General features: G+C 34.9%; 1 protein-coding gene across 1 annotated transcript; it reads right to left on the bottom strand.

Annotated features, from left to right (window-relative positions):
- Positions 1-1,780: 1,780 nt before the first annotated feature.
- On the bottom strand, positions 1,781-18,118 carry MINAR2 (membrane integral NOTCH2 associated receptor 2; the record flags this gene model as incomplete). Its single annotated transcript, XM_081303152.1, has 3 exons — positions 1,781-1,960; positions 5,836-6,063; positions 17,942-18,118. The coding sequence occupies 3 exons, from the start codon at positions 18,116-18,118 to the stop codon at positions 1,781-1,783; spliced, it is 585 nt and encodes a 194-aa protein (XP_081159278.1).
- Between the last annotated feature and the right edge of the window lie 68 nt (positions 18,119-18,186).

Below are 18,186 nucleotides of genomic sequence, written 5' to 3'. Positions count from 1 at the left end.
CAAAATTAATTCAGTGAGGGATAATACCATACTTTTATTTCACTGTTACACTGAAGGCTAAAAATAAAGACTGATTTTGTGTCAATGTAATATTGAAAAAGAAATGACAGATACTATCAAAAATAAGAGTGGAGATGGACTAGGAAGTGTGGAAGAATTCTAGGTGCTTGGCTGAAAACAAGAGTGAGGTAGTGAGATGGGTGGGGCAAGCCAGGAGCTCAGGAAAGCAGCCTTCACATGTCTGTGGTTACTTCTGCTTGGTGCTTTTGCAAGCCTCACCTGGATGTTGTCTTGAACAGCCACATATAACCAGATGCGGCACAAATGCTTTCCATGCAAGCAAGAGACCTGAATGCGTTTTGAATTCCTTAGAGGTCAACATTGGGCAGGCCAGCTTTGAAGATGAAGTGAAAGCAAGGGGTGTTAAAGAGGTGCCCCAGTGAGAGTGGGCCTGCCCTCAAGAGAAGCCCCAAACCTTCCATTCTCTGGTCATTCAGTCCTACATTGGACTATAACCCACCATGGAGGAGAGGAGGGATGGGAAATCAGGAACTACAAAGACCATAAGATAATATTTTGTGCACAATGATTTTATTGTCCAGGAAATCTGCACTTTAATGTACTTTATTTTAATTATCTTTAAAGGAAATACAACAAAATAATATGGCAATATCAAAGGACAAAAGCCAGCTTTATTTAATTGAAAGGGAAAAAATCCCTCTTTTGTTTCATACACAAGAAAGCATTAGGGTGGGTTGTTTGAAGAAGAGAAAGGAGTAGGGATGAGGGCCTTAGGGAAGGGTGTTGCAGGATGAAGGGAGCAAGGTGACTCAAGTAGTTGATTCCTGAACCTGTCTCCAAGTATCTGCAGGCAATGGAAGGTGAACTGGGGCTGCCACTTAGCTAGCACAAATCAGTAATGACCATACCTTTAACTAAGCAACTAGGTACTAGGAGCCAGGAGTCCTTCTTACTTGCATTTCTTATTTAGTCTTTAGGGCAGCTCTGTTATGGAGATAGTGTTACCCATTCTCCCAGAGAATATCTTTCTGAAGGCTCAACAGTTAGTAAACTGCACAGTTAGGATTCAAAGCCTCTTCTTTTGGCAGTTCTCCTGCTTTTCTAGGGCCCCTACAACCTAGGCCAGGGCTGGAAACATACACTCACTGACTGCCACCAGGGGTCACACTAGCCCATTTGGATCTAGTAATAAACACAATTAGATCTAAATGTAATTAACTAAATAACTCAGCCTGTCCAAGTTTAGTCTTGCTAAAATGGTAACATGAAATAGGGTCATTATAAATGATTACTGGGAAAACAAGAATAGGTTTGAACAAAATCTCCCCCACTCCCTCCACCTTGTTTTAAAAAACGATTGGCTCATACTTCCTTTGTGCCTACAGGAGAATGGGGTGGAGAGGGGTGACTCGTATTTTAAAAAACAAGATGAAAATGACTCGAGTATTGAGACAACCTGCTGACAACCCATGCTCTTTTACTCTTTCTTGAAATGATTAATTTTGCTTGCACTACAGTGACTTTTCTGTGGTCTGAGCCTCAGAATCCCTGCTTCCCTAAGGACAAAGCACAGGCTGGAATTTGTACACAGGTTTCACAGAAGAAAGCAGAGAAGCCAGCATGTCACAATGTTCACATTCTACAGGACGATTACACTGAATTGCACAGTCAACAATACATTCATACGGCATGAACATGTTTTCCTGCAAATGTTTAGAAAGCTTTTTAAGACATTCAAAGGGACTCTGTGGCAATTTCTTTAGGTGAAAAGAGAGCTGATAGTCACTATGGTAACCAAGATGGAAGTAACGAGGAGTAAGATTAGACCCATGCGACATAATTTTGATCGCTTTTCACGCTTCTTCTTTTTTTTCAATAAGGTGTCAAAACCCGGCGTGTACATATCTCCCAACCAAAATCGTAGGTCATTGGGATTTTCCTAAAAGAAAAGTACACAGAGAATATCATTAATCAGTGATCAGTCAGTGTTACAGACTAAAATTGCACAACAAGACACTGTCAGAGATCCTGAAGGTCCATATTAAGGTTGTCCTGGGTGAGGTTTAGGTGACACAGCTCGAGTAAGAGAGGCTTGACTTCCCTGAATGTTAAAGAAGCCCACTATTGGGCTGGGGATGTGGCTCAAGCGGTAGCGCGCTCGCCTGGCATGCGTGCGACCGGGGTTCGATCCTCAGCACCACATACCAACAAAGATGTTGTGTCCGCCGAGAACTAAAAAATAAATATTAAAAATTCTCTCTCTCTCTCTCTCTCTCTCTCTCTCTCTCTCTCTCTCTCTCTCTCTCCCCTCTCTCTTTAAAAAAAAAAAAAAAAAAAAAGAAGCCCACTACAGTCTCCTGGCTGACCAGGGATCCTGCAGCTAATTTATAGGTCTGCATCAGAATTCATTAGAGAACCTGAACAATTTCTTATTAAATTGCTGACATTGGAGGTTCAGAAAAAAAAAAAAAAACAGTGTTTCTGTCATCTTTTAGCCAATTTAGTATTTTTTATACCTTATAAGTAGTGTGTATAAATCAGGTTAGTAAGCTGATATAGAATTAAAATTCCTTGCTTTAGGTGAACCTTAGGGGTTTGATTTTGTTTGCATGGCAGGGATAAGCATATTTGGTGAGCTTGTTCAGTAAACACACAAGCTGATTTCCATGGAGAGAGAATAAGATGAAGTGTCAGGAGTTCATTCTGTGATTTTCAACCTGTTGGTCTCCCTTGTAGAGGGCTTCAGCTTGTCTGCCCCGCAGAAGCTTCATAACCATTTGACCTTCTAAAGAAAAGACCCAGTATTTCCTTTCTCACGTGGGTTCCTGTTCTCTGTTTCTGTTTCACTGACTTCATGTTCCTTTCATTCCCAGAGAGTCATCTTCAAGTGAACCTGCTCTCCTACATCCAATAAATCACCTGCAAACTCTACTGTCCATACATTTGAAAACTCACATTTCTTCTTATCCTCTGCCGTTTTAGTGCTACCGATTCAGTGTCCATGCCTGACACCTAGTAGGCATGCAACAAATTTACAGGGAATGCTGAATTGCCACTTTCACAAAGTCACTCCAGGCCTCATTATTGCTCTCCTGGATGCTTGCAAGGGCCGGAAGCAAGCTGCCCACCCTCTCCCTGCCTTTCCAGTCTCGGGGGACATAAAGTCAGCTGGAGTGTGGCACCACCAGCTTCCACAGCTGTCAATCTCAGGGTTCACTGAACTAGCTTCAGACTTCTGTGTGCATGGCTAGGAGAGGAATGTGCATGCATGCAGGGAGCTGGGGTACATCTGGCAGTGGCATTATAGCTCTTGCATCACTGTGGTATGAGTTTGAACTTCTTAGTCTTAGAAATGCTCAAATACTACAATAAAATTTGGGAGACCCGTACTTAAGGATATTGATATATAAAAATATTTGTCTACCTTACTCTTATCTTTCATCTTATTTGACTCCTAATCAGAGGTCTGCATTGTGCCAAGTTTCATGCCTCTATTGTCCATTAAAAGCTTTCATCATGGAGAATATCCTTTCTTAAATTCTGCTTCTGGCCTCAGGTACCTTAACCACCCATAAATGGTGTCAGAGTTTCAGAAAATATGTTAGAAGCTCTGTTGCTAGATATGAGATGAGGGTAGAATAATAATTAAAGAAGTTAAATTATGGAGGTATAGGAAGAAATTTTAATATAAACAGAAGCCATGGCTTCCAGAAACTTCCCTCAGGAAATTAGTGCTGTAGAATAGTGTCATGAGGTCCATGAACAGGCCTGAGAAAGGAGAGTGTGTGTGTGTGTACACATAGAGGGTGTGGCACAGATTGTTGTTTTCAGCAAAACAATGTGTCATTTATGTTTATGTTTGATCTTTCCAAACATAATTCACATACTTATTCAACTTATAAAAATTAGTCTTCATTGCCAATCATCTTCCATTTCCTTAGATTAACATTGAAACTTTTAAAAATTAAAGTTGTTTAAGTGTTACATTAAACATTATAATGCTTAAAACAGGTTCAACACATCTATCTCCTCCAACATGTATATTTCTTCATAATTGAAAGTGATCAGTATCTTTCCTCTGGCTTTCTGAAATGCACACTACTGAACTGTTATCTGCAGTCACCCACCTTTTGTGAATAACAGCCTACCATAGCTTCCGACTCCTGCCCAGTTGCAACCGGGTAACGACCCATCAGCGTTCCCCATCCCTGATCTCTCCTATTCTCAAACATTTTTTGTCTTTACTTCTTAGTCTATTTCCCCACCATTCTATTACATTGACTGTGGCTCTTGCAAAACTGGACTCCCTACTTCCACACATTCTCTCACTTTCCTGTATTTCTGCCTTTGTTCTTGCTGCTCCAGCAAGAAGAGCCTCCCCACTCATGTAAACTATCCCCATTTTTTAAAATTGTGCACACCCTTCAAGCTCAAAAAAAATTAATTTTGTCATGTAGTCTTTTTTTATGATTAGGGCTGATTTTTATACCCTACCAAATCTTCCCAGCACTTCTAACTATGATTGCAGTCATCCTGTGGTGTCTTGTTCTTAGTGTTTGTTAATTTGCTCAGTTAAATAAATTTTTTGAGAGCAAGGACATAAAATCCATCTCTACATTTCATTCTCTTCTCATGAACATAAATAATAGACACAAACAAAAGCATGTGGTCAAGAAATGTTTGGAAATTTGGAAATAAATACATTTTTTTTCTAGCAGTAAATTAGAAGTCCTGACCTTAAACCTCCTGTTAAGAAACCCAAGATTTAAAGAAGAAAGAAAAGGAAAAAGACATGTACATGTGGGGGAGAATCTGCTTTGGAAATGACTTGGAAAGGGTCTACTGTAAGGAAGAGATAGATTCAATAATGTAATTTATGAAACATCAAAGATTCTGGACCAGAAAGTATATCAAGGAGTGCTTAGACGAGATTTTTAAAGTGTGGGTAGAACTTAAGGGGATATGTACTGTCCCCTTCAAAGGAAAAAAAAAAAATAAAGGCCTCTGGTACTTCAGGTATAAGGCTTGGAACAGATACACATTTTTTCAAAAAGGTACTTGGAAAATGTCAGGCTTTATTGGCCCAAGGTAGATGAAGACAAGCCAAGGCTGATTAGGAATCCAGTCCTTTCAGAAAACAGAGGGCCACCCTCTCTGCTTTTCAGGTATTTCTAGGTTTTCTGTTTGTGGGTGACATCAGGGAAGAAAAAAAAAAAAAGAAAAGAAAGAAAAACTTAAGTTGGGTTTAAACTGGGTGAATGAGTTCATTGCATACTTTTGCTGTGTTGAAATGTTTTTGTTTTGTTTTGTTTTGTTACTGAGACACAGGAAAATGACCAAAATGTAAATCTTAAATCATGGGGTGAGCTTGAAATGAAATGATCTCTGTTAAGAACTCCCTTGCCCAGTACCTAAGACAAAGCACTTAAATATTTTTAAATAAATACAGGATGGGAAATAGATTCTTAAATGTTCATGAACGAAATGGTTACAAACTAGGGGAAAACAGATAATCTTACCAAGTAATTTTCAAAAACATTTTATCTTCCCAGAAAAATCTTTGTTCAATGCCACATTATTTTTTTTCCTCTCTACATTATATAGATACCAGTAATGACTGAAATTGTAAAACTCAAAACAAATAAACACAGATTTTGACTAAGAGGGAGAAAGCAAAGTCAGAGGCCCAAATAATCTGAAACATGGAGATTCTGTCTAGTAAAGAGTGCCTGCCATCTCACTAACACTTTCTTCTAGGTTTATTTAATTGATCCCCCTCATCAAATGAAGAAGGTGTTTCTTAGTCTTAAATACCTTCAGATGTCCCGAGAGGTTTGTGTGCAGGGAATGTTTATCATATTCCTCAATGGTCCATGAAGGGTTCTTTTTTCTTTCTTCCATAGCTTCCTCCATACTTAAGTCCCCATACAGTGGATTATTCTTCATGACTGAGGACATGGATGGTGGAGGGCTATCAGGAGTGACAGAGCCCTCCCTGCTGGATCTCTTAGTTCGCTGAGCAGCAATATCCTTCTTTTCTCTCTGTTAAGAGACAAAGAGACAAGACTTCTCTAATAAATGGCCTCCTGATGGTAGAAAGTGCAATTAAGATAACTGGACCTGAAAATTTGTTGATTCTGCCTACAAACCTAAGAGATTAGGCCAATGAATGAGAAAGGGCTGTGGTACCTACTTTGACTTAGAATCTTACCATTAATTAAATTTTTTCCTTACATGTGATCTTATTCTGAGTTAATATTCATTTAAAGGCTATTTTATAATAGAATAGAGATAGAATACTGTTCTTTAATTCATCTGGTAGAATTCTGAACAAAGCCAATTTTCCCAGCTTACTTGAATTTTGATCTAGTGACATTATGCATCACTCTATTTTGCATTCCATGACTGATAAAATTAATATTTAACACCGTTGTATTAATCCAGCAAATTCAAGATTAAAAGACATTTAATAGATATTCTTTGGATTTAAAAATGCTCTCTTGGCTCCTGTTTCAGACAGCTTTGAGGACTGGTCCAACTTATCATTGTACTCTTCTATGTGTCTACAGACCAGCCCTCTGCTAGATGGCTCACATACTAACTTTCAGATCTTGAGAAAAAACATTTTCAATGAAGCACAGTGTGGATTTAGAGAAGTACACATATGATGAATGTGTGTCTCAATAAATGTTCACAAATCCAATAAATCCAATTTCACATCCAGAGCAAGGAGCTTGATGTCAGTGGCTCATTTCCTACCCATTTCCCAGCTCTACCCCTTGCTGGGTCCAGTCACCCCAAATGCTAACAGCAGAGGTTAATGTGGACTCATTTTGTCATTTATATAAGTGTAATCATGCAATGCCTGCCTTTCTGTGTCTGTCTTATCTTTCAGAATTTTACGTTGATGCGATATTTCCCCCTTCAGAATGACAAAGATGTCGTGAAGGCAGAAAGTTTTTAAATTAAAATTTATTCATTATCTAAATAGAAATTGAGATCAAACAGAAAAGCCATAGAATAATGCTGTATTTACTATGGAGCACAAAGGGAAAGAAATCTCACATAAGTTCATTTTCAAATAGCTTAAACCATTTAAAAACTGGTGACCCACTTCCGTAATTGACAATACCATTTCAATAAATGTATTTCCCATACTGAAACCTTCATAAACAAAGAGAATTCAACAGGATTTATCTCCTCTCAGTCATATTTGTGATGATCAATATACTAATGTCCTCAGCATCTATTGGGATACATGTTGGAATACATGAATATATATATATATATATATATATATATATATATATATATATAAATTATATTTAATATATTTAAATATGCATTGAATATATATATGCTGAAGTTGTAAACTAGTATTATATATAATTTCATTCTGAAATGGCTGGTAACAAAAGAAAAGAAGTCATCTAGATAAACCATTCACATTCTCCTTGGTGTTGCGTTTCCCCTCTCTTAATCCATGCATTTTTCACATACTTAGAGATCAACTTGGAGATTCTTTCTGACTTTAATAGACTCTTGGTCTGCTCAAAGTCAATTTATATTCTTTTACACCACAGTGTGCCATAAAATAATAAACCTTTGACTTGCATTTATCTTAAAAATGGATGGCTTCGTAAGTAATGTTTCAGAATTGAGCAAAGAACAATTTGATAAGAAATTTAGATTGCTTGAGCTTAACATAATTCTGACTCATTTTTTTTCCCTTCAAGTCTAGACATCTTTGATCATTTCTGAAGAGGATAATTCTTCTGACATTGACAAATTGGCTTTGTTAGGTTACTTGTCTGCTGAACTGTTACTTGCTTCCTAAATAAGAAAGCTCTATAATGAAGAAAATAAATTTGGGGACTCACGAAAAAAAAAATTACACACACTATAAGAATGTCTATAGACTTAGAAAAACTAATATATAAAATATAGCATAATAATCTGAGATACACATATACATTCTAAAAGAACATTCAAGTCCTATTTCTGGACTATGTATCTTGAAAGTTTTGAGTTTTATCTTAGATTAAGGTGTCATTGAGTTTTGCTCTGAATGTCAACTTTACGTTTGAAAGACATGTCAAGGGAAACTGTAACTTAACTTTATTAAGAATCTGATGGAGGCTGGGTGTGGTGGTACATGCCTATAATCCCAGTGTGTATGTGTGCATGCGTGTATCTGTGGTGGGGATGTAGTTCAGTGATAGAGCACCTGTCCAGCATGTGGGAGGCCCTGGGTTCAATCTCTAGAACTACCAAAACAAAACAAAACAAAACAAGTATATGGCAAGATTTAAAGAATACTCGTTATAGTTGAGATTCACTTGTATTTGAATATTTTTAAGTAGCAGTAAGAAAATTTTAAAAAGTATAAATCCAACTCTAACCTTCCATTTTGTTTGACATTCTAGATAGAATATGTTTACCCAAGGAAAATTCAAGAGCAATTCCATTGTTTTAATCAGATAGATTCTGAAGTACATTAGACTTTAAGACACTTAAGGAAAGAGACACTTAAAAACTTTATCTAGACTCTTCTGGATCAAACCATTACTTTGTTCATTTGTTCTTTATATAGCTGATTATTATACCTTTAATATGCAAGCAAAATGTCATTTAATAAAGAGACTGAGATAGAAAGACATATGCATTCAAAAAACAGAAAGCAATAGGCCATTAGGGGAAAAACCTCTAAAAAATGTAGTTCAGGAAGAGGAAATTTGGTAATAGAAGGAAAAATTAAGATGCAAAAAGGGATTCTGAGAAAAGTAAAAGAGAGAAAATTGATAAATTTCTTGCAAAATGGAAGAAATAATATTTGCTAATCTGTGAGTTTTAAAATAAAAAGCGAAAATACTGGATAGTGATAAGTTTAAGACATATATTTTGATTAGGGTATATGAGGAAATAATTTCAGTGAGAGCATAGAGATATCACTAAAAATAGAAAAAGGATATATAACTTTTAAATCAATGGAATACTAGAAAAAATAAAGGCAAGTTGATCAATCTTTAAGCGGACTAAAAAAATGAAACAAAGAATATAGATGAAATATATCAAGAAAATAATCATATTATTAGTTAAGTGACAGAGGTTATCAGATCAGATTTTTTTAAAAAAAGTTAAATAATGTAATATTTACAAAATAAATACCTAAAATATAAGGACTCAGAAAGTATGAGTGTGAAAGACTGTAAAATGTATACTAGGAAAATATAAACAGTAAGAGCTGGGTGTGGGGGTGACTAGCTAAAAGCTCACCAATTTTGTTTCCCCTTCCTGAGCACATAGGATTGTCCTGAAGATAGAATGGGGCCCATTGACATGTAGAAAAAAATCAATACAGAACACTCCCAAGATGGTGCCTGAAATCTCCCACAAGATTCTGGGCTTCCTTTCTTCACTTCCTCCTATTCCTCCTCCTTCTTCTGCTCTTACTTCTCTATTTCTGTTTTGATGACTTTGTAGGCAATGGTTCTGAGATGGCAGAAACATAAAATAAAACAATTTGATATTCTGGGTCATGGTATTCTGCAAAAACCATCTTCTGATCTTCCAGTTTCTCCTAAATGTGGTTTATTTTTCATCACAGGGTAGAACAGCCTACCCTCAGTGATACAGGGAAGTGAGAGCTTGATATTCCACAACTGTATGGCATTAGCTTAGCAGTCAAGAAGTGGAATGGGACGAAAGTGACACTGGAAAATGGAATGATGTTTATTCATATTATACAGTGGAAAACATTTGGTATAATTATTACCTGTGGTCAGGTAATAATCTAAAACTTTAGGAGAGAGACATGTAACTAGTCAGAGCATTTACATACATTATTACAAGGCTCAGAGCATTGGCAGGATACAAGAAACAGTCAGGCATGGTGGCACCCTTAGAAACTCAGTGAGACCCTGTCTCTAAATGAAAAATACAAAATAATGCTGGGGATGTGGCTTAGTGGTTGAGTGCCTCGAAAGAGATGTAATTAGAGAGAAACTATGTCTCTCATTTTTCCTATTGAGAAAGAAAGAAATTACTATAGTAATCCTATTTCTACCACTGTAAGTTTATAGAAGGGACATCTGTTAGGTATAGTGATGGGTTTACCTTGAGATTGGTACTTCTGAAGGGAGGTGAAGGTTCTCAACTTAGGAAATGATGATACTGTATTCATATACATATTTACATAAAAGGTGATAAATATATATATATGTAAGATATATATAAGGAATCTTATTTATTATTATATATAAATACATGGTCTACATATTTAACAGGATAAGATAATGGTAGACCCTAATTACAATATCAGTAAACACATTTTTTCAAGAATATATGCAGTTGGATTATGATATGTGACTAATGAAACTCTGACATGACCTGAAAAATCCCAAGCAAGATCTGGGGTTCATTTTCTCCCTTTCCTATCAACAAGCCTATAGAGATTCCAATACTATAGCGCTTCAAGAAGGAAGGCTTCAATTCTACTTGGAAATGAGCCTCTTGGGACAACTTTACCACCTTCATCATACCTAGTATGAATGAGAGATACATCTTACTATGGTAATTCAGTAAGAATTTATATATATTTGTTTCCACAGTATAATTTAGCCTAATCATTAACATACATATATATATATATATATATAAAATCTTAGATATATGATATATACATACACACATATATATTATACGAGGAAAGAGACCTTCTATATATTATAAGTCACATCATACTATATGTATTGTATTATTATATGTGACATATAATATATAATTATATAATATTTATAATAATATGTTATTATGATAATATATAATATCATTTCAGACAAAATCCACTTTGTTAGATACAAAGTTGCAAAAGAAAACGAATAAAAGTAGACATCACCAGTAAACTATAACTCTAAATTTATATGTATCTAATAAAATAACTTTTATAAAGCACAACCTGAATTATGATTATTTTTATATATGAAATTTTTATCAAGCATACAAAACAATTATTAAAGATGATTTACACAATAAATGAACAGGTTTGATAGAGTGGCATATATGTATTTATTAAAAAACTGAAAATATTTCATTTTTAAATATACACTGAAATATTTCAAAAAACTTGATAGTGTGTTAGGCTCCAAAAGAAATTAGAGACTCAATATTATATTGATCATCCCCTATGACCCTAACAATTTAGTTATAAATCTGGAAATCATCAAGAAGTTAATTTCAAATACAAAATTTTGTAGAGATTTAAAAATGCATTTTAAAGTCACAATAATTTAAATTTTAAAATTTAAGATGGAATGAAAGTGAAAAATGGTCCATTGCAAAATTGTTGTATGGAGCTGAAATAGTATTTTGAGGGAATATTATTGGTATATATTCTTTTATATTTTATAAAAGAAAAATGGAAAAATGAATAGGTTAATAAGCATCCATTTAAAGTCTTCCAAACAAAACCCAGAGTAAGTCTAAGAAATCAGTCAAAATAAAATAATATGAAGCAGAAATAAAATAAATAAAATAGAATAACTCCAGTTATACAATGGAGAGAATGAACAATGTTCAGAACAATTTTTTTTTTGAAAAGGCCAATAAATTAAAAGCATCTTTAGCAATTCTGCTCAGGAAAATCATACTGACACAAATGACACTGAATTAGAGATGTAAAGGGAACATGAGAAGAAACAGTGGAGATAGACAAACAATAAGGGCCTGCCTGCAGATATATTCAGGGATAGAGTGCTTGCCCAGCATGCTTGAGGTCCTGGGTTTCATTCCCAGAACGTACAAAACAAATACAAATAATAGTAACAATAAAAAATCTAAAAAAAAAAAAAAGAAAAGAAAAAGAAAAAGGAAAAACAAGAGAGAAAGAGAGAAAGAGAGAGAGAGAGAGAGAGAGAGAGAGAGAGAGAGAGAGAGAGAGAGAGAGAAAATAATCTTAACTACCTTTTTTTTTTTTTTAATGGTACTGGGGATTGAACCCAGGGGGATTTACTACTAACCTGTGTCCCCAGACCTTTTTGTTTTTTTAATTTTTATTTTGAGACAGTGTCTTTCTAATTTGTCAAGGCTAGTCTCAAACTTAAATACTTCTGCCTCAGTCTCCCAAGTCACTAAGTAATCTCAGAAGCTTTAAAAACTTACATGTGATTAGGTAATTTCTTATGTAATATTAACTTACCCATCTTTTTTTTTTAAAGAGAGAGAGAAAGAGAGAGAGAGAGAGAGAGAGTTTTAATATTTATTTTTTTTAATTTTCAGTGGACACAACATCTTTATTTTATTTTTATGTGGTGCTGAGGATTGAACCCAGCGCCCTGTGCATGCCAGGTGAGTATGCTACCGCTTGAGCCACATCCCCAGTCCTTAACTTACCCATCTTAATTGAAAAAACAGAAAATACTAATAAGCTAGTGATAATATAAGTTTGAATCAATAGTTTAAAATTTACCCCACCCAGCCCACACAAACTTAATAACATCAGAACAAAGAGATTTGCAGTCAAGTTCTAAAACCAGTTTCTCAAAACAAATAACTACTATCCTTCTTAAATTCATCCTCAAAATAGGAAAACAAGAATTCTCTCTAGCTCACTTTATAAGGTTGGCATAAAGTTGTGATAGGGGCAGTTAAAAAAAGAAAATTCTAAGCCAATTTTCTTATCTGAAAATAAATGCAAAAACTATAAATAAAATACTTCAGCACAAAATGCTACAATATGTTCCAATGATACATACCAGGATAATCAGATTTATGGAGAAGGGTATTTTACCAGGAATATGGTAAAATAGTAGAATATTAATGAAATTCATACATTAACAGGAAAAATTTAGAGTTTTGCAATAGTTACAAAAACGATTTGGAAAATATTCAAACATATTTAAAGAGAAATATCTTAGCAAATTAGGAAGAGTGAAGAATTATCTTAAGCTCATTAAAAGAATGGGCCAAAAATGTCCAGGACACAGTTTACTTAATGGTGAAATATCGGAAGTATCTATTTATTTATTTATTTATTGTTGTGGTGTTGTTTGATACCAGGAATGAATCCCAGGGCACTTAATCACTATGCAATAGACCTTTTTTGTATTTTATTTAGAGACAGAGTCTTGCTGACTTGCTAAGTGTCTCACAAGGTTACTAAGGCTGGCTTTAAACTCTTCATCCTCTTGCCTCAGCCTCCCAAATTGCTGGGATTACAGGCGTGCACCCCCGTGCCTGGCTTATTTAAGTTTTTGAACTAATACAAGGATGTCAGTAATCATATCACTATAATGTTGCAGTGAAAGCTCAAAGTAAAGCAATAAGAAAAAAATAAAGAAACAAGAGATATGTTTATAAATAGTGAAACAAAGCAGCAAATGACACCATGATACAGAGGAATATTAACATGCAAAATAAAATAAGGACTTTACCACATTTCCTGTCTTCAAAATTAATTTATAACAATCAAGGGCATACATGGATTATTACTGTAAAATATGATTTTAAAAGGACTACTCTCAAGAATAATAAGTTTTCTACTATTTATATATAAATCTAATGAACTATATAGAAAATTTTTATGTGGAAAATTGTATGATATAGTTGAAAGCCATGTGAAGAATAGAATAAATAAAAAGATATGTTTGTGGATTGAGAGAATCAAGATCCTGAAGATATCCAATTTCCCCATTTTGATCTATATATACAATGTAATCCTAATAATAATCACAATTCCAGCAAGGCATTTTGTTTGTACTTCATGCATGGGTTTGTAGACAAATGAATATCTGCTCTCCAGGAACCACAGTAATTCTGTTTTTCAAATTGCTTGGATGCTTATCTTTATGAAACACAGATTTAATCCGGTGATTTTCTTGTTTAGAAATTTTCACTTATTTCTTCAAATTTTCAGGATAAAATTTAAAATCTTAGACAAAGCATATAGATCCTTGGTGGCCCGACCCAGTCCTCTCTAGAACTTTATCTCCTGACTTCTACTACAGGTAACCAGGGTTCTGGAGTCCTGAATGTAGTATTGTCACATGCATGGTGTCTTCAATGCAGTCTTTAGAGTAAGACATTCAGGTCTAGTTTAAGAGCAGCAAAGAGGAAAAATGTGGTTTGTTGTTGCTGAATTCAGACCATCCAAGGCCAATTTTGTAACTGTGTTGGGGATTCTTTGAGCTACATAAATTGAGTATAACTCAATAAATCATGTTCTTACCGGTACATACAGGTAAAAACTATGAGTAACTTGATGATGCTTTTTGATCTAATTATAGATGGCAATTTGCATACCTACAAATTCCCATAACCATCTCCCTAAAAAAAGCATAAAATTGAAGACTTTTGTATGTGCAGGGCTGTTTCAAAATAGTAAACATGAGACTAAGAATAGAGACATTCTTAGTGAAATCATGACATATGTGTTCAGCAACTACCAAGAAAAAAAAAAATAAAACAAATATGGAGAGAGAGGGTGTGAGAGAGAAAGGAAAGACATTAGAATTTAATGAAAAAAAAGAGAGCTATAGGACTGAAACAGAGTGAAGAATGGTGATTTTATGAAATGAACCTCGTAAATGACATCACCTAGAGATTAAGGAAGAGAAGTATCTCACCCTTGGCCTTTGGCTTCAGCTCACAGGTTTAGTCTGGAATGTTCCTGGGTTCTGAAACTGATGTGACAGAAGGCAAGAAAAGATATAACAAAGAGATTAGTCTGAAAGGATTTGGAAGTCCAACTGCTAATCAGAAGAAAAAAAAATTAAGAGGCCTATCACAATACCTGAAAAAAACACATTTTATTACTTAAAATATTTTAAGCAAGTTTTTCCTTTTTTTACCTCATTTTATAGAGTTGGCAGAAATATTTGGAATACAATTCTGAGTGCTTTCATCAGATACATGCCCCAAATCATTTTAACAACCAGATATATTAGACTTTAGAAAACATTTTTCATTGCATTGATGTGAAATTTATTGTAAAGCTTTTTTTTTTTTTACTTCTCTAGTGAATGTATTTAGAAAGAGTATAGTAGTGAAATCAAATAATATTTGTTTTCCTTGAAAACATGGGAGACCTGAATATATGCCTAGACAGAAATTGATAACGTCACTGGTTACTGACTTGCCTGAGAACAGTGCTTAGTTCTTCATGTTATATAATATGGTGTTGGTGCATGTAAAAAATGGCTTAGGAAATTTCCTCTGAAAGTGGATTGTAAAATTAAAAAAAAAAAAAATTAGAAATTAAGTCACTGACATAAATCCAGTATATATATTTCAGAATTCAACTTGATATTTGAGATCTTCATGGTTTCTGTTTTAACCACTGAATTAACACCTATTTGATGGCAAGTTTGTAGGTTAAGTCCTTTTATGTTCCATGCATCCCAGATACCCTGCCCCTAAGCAATATATTTCCAAAAAATTAGTTGACACCACTGACATTTGTAAGGCTTTCTTGTGATTACCAAATTATTTTTTGGGTTAGCCACACAGCTTGACAGATATACTGAGTACATTCCTTACCCACTCATACACACAAACATCTCCAACCAAACTATCTATAAAATAATGGAAGTGGTACTATATTTATCTGCTGTGTTCTAAATTCTAATGAAAGGATAACTTCAATATACATTTTGGGATATAGGTAAATAATAATATATATATACACACTTCTATTAAAATTTCTTCCACTCTTACAGAAAACTGCTTCTCAATTATTTTACCTTTTATTTACCCTCAATTTTAAGGAAACACTTTAAGTAAATCTTGTGCTCATTTTGCAAATGAAAATACTGAGGCCTGGACTGATTATGGATTATCATACTGGCTTACTGAAGATTTGAGACAAGAAATCAGGTTTCTAATTCTCTATTCCAGTTCTTCTCATTGGCTTAATGACTTCCCACCATGGTGAGGATTTTAAAACTGGCAGGGGTCACTTTCTAGGCCTAATACCTCAATACACCAGGCATATTCAGGGTCTTCTTTCAAGTGTCATTCCAACTATTTAAGACTTTCATATGCCCAATTCTTTGAGATTTATTTTTTAATCCAACAAATATATGGATACTGGATTTTAAGATCATCAAAGGATTTAGGAATATGATGGATCTTTAAATCCAGTATTTTGGGTATTGAGGTAGGTATGGCACAAACTGACCAGCAACAATTAGATTCACTGCTTCACTTCATATTACCATACCCAAATTTGTGCTTGTTTCACTACCACTTATTCCCACTCCAGGCAGTATTCCAATGGTAATAGCCCTTTAACAAGTCTTTTACCATTTCTTTTTAGAGTAAAAGGATAACTAAAGCATGTTTATTTGAAGTTTACAATTAACCAATAACATACATAAAGAGACACATGAAGCAGAAGTTCACCTCCTTCATTTTTCCTTCAATAGCTATTTGGACTCAACAGGGCCTAAAGGAGAATGTGTCTTTTAAAAATTTGTATTTCCTTCAAGTTTAGGAACAATAATCAATAGTTTTCATCTGTGATCTTCCAAATGAAGGAAATAGGGCAACTCTAGTATCAAACCAAAGATTTTAGATCAATGTGCTTCAACCTCAAAAGAATTGTTGGTTATATTTTCTTAATCTAAACTTCATAGAATGGGGGGGGGTACAGTGTGTAGATCTTCTGAAATAATTTTGAATCATTTTATTCTATGATATAAACAATACAAAAGATAAAGGAGGTATTTTATTCCATTTAACTTTGAACAAAACACAAAACAAAATGGGTGTGTGTAGAAAGTGAAAAGGGTTTGAGGATTATAAAAGAATAGATGCAAAAAATTTAAAAAACTCTGTTGTCATAATCAGCTGCCTTACAATGGAAATAAATTAGAACCCTTATAGGTGGAGGAAACACTTACATAATCATTTGAGTGTGCTTGATTTTGAATGATCTCATGATAAATGTCCCTAGGAGCCCACAAACATATCACAAAGGAGTCTCTTTACACCAGGACTCAAGAGCAGCAACTGTTCTTGAAAGAAAACAAATTTCTGTTCAGGGAATTTGAACCACTCCAAAGGATTTAATGACTTGCAGGGGTTTGTAGGTCAGTCACATCTGTTCTAAAATAAAATGCTTCTTCCTGTTTCTAAATTGCCTAACCCTTAACCCCATTAGCCTTTACTTCTTAAAACAAAGATTATTCCTGTTTCATTAGCTGTGCAACATTCAGGGCCTTTATAATTTTTATAGCACATGGAATTCATCATAGCTATAAAGCTATAAAGAAGAATAATCTTCTCTTTTGGTCAGCAAAAAGAATAAAGAGTCAAACAAAGAACAAGATAAATAAGATCTGCATTAAGTTTGAAGGTTTGATTGGTATGTCATGTCTACATGGACACCTGTGGAAAATAAGTGTATCTGAAACAGAGGTGCGCCTATCCAAGATGGAGTATTCCTGCGTGTTTCCCTTCTTCTCAGTAGGTTTCCATTGTTGTGCTGAGTGCTCTCCATGTAAATGAAGGGATCTAGTCTGAGGCAGAAGCTAGCTCCAGCTGCCTCTGAGGCTTGAAAACCCCTGCATTGTAAGCTTCTGAACCTTTATACTAAGGCTACACCAGAAGGCAAATAGAGGAAGGGTCGATTTCCCTAACAACCTTATTTGCAAATATAACAGTTGGTTTAAAAATTATTAAGGGAAGGAGTAAAATGAGGTCTATACAAAATCTAAAACGCAGACAAGCAGAATAGCTAGTGATTGGAGGAGAATGAATGGGTGGGAGAATTCACACATTTTATAAAGACATTAGAGAAAGGTTGGAAGAGAGAACACTGCCTTGCACTCTGTTTCCTATAACCTTCTTTTTCACAAATAATGAAATGTCAAATAACGAGAAAGAAACAAGCCCCCCAGACTTATATGCCCCCAGATCTTACCTGTGAGTAGACAAGATTTTGCCAGTGTTGTGCAGCAGGATAATGCCCACCCGGAAATCTCGCGAGGCTAGCCTGCAGAAGGGCTGGGCTCCTCATTAAAGACTTCACGTCAAGCTGCAGGAATTTGTCAGGATGGTTGTTATTGGGCAAAACAGAAAGATCCATGTCTCCCTTCATCTACAGTGGAAACAAAGGCAGGCAAAACTGCTCCAGTCAGACTCCTCCATTATTAATGAGCCTGAGAA

This window comes from Spermophilus citellus (assembly GCF_964194105.1).
Source record: "Spermophilus citellus genome assembly, chromosome: 1".
Classification (NCBI taxonomy): Eukaryota; Metazoa; Chordata; class Mammalia; order Rodentia; family Sciuridae; genus Spermophilus; species Spermophilus citellus.
Note: the sequence above shows the minus strand (reverse complement) of the source record. Positions and strands in the feature narration are given on the sequence as shown.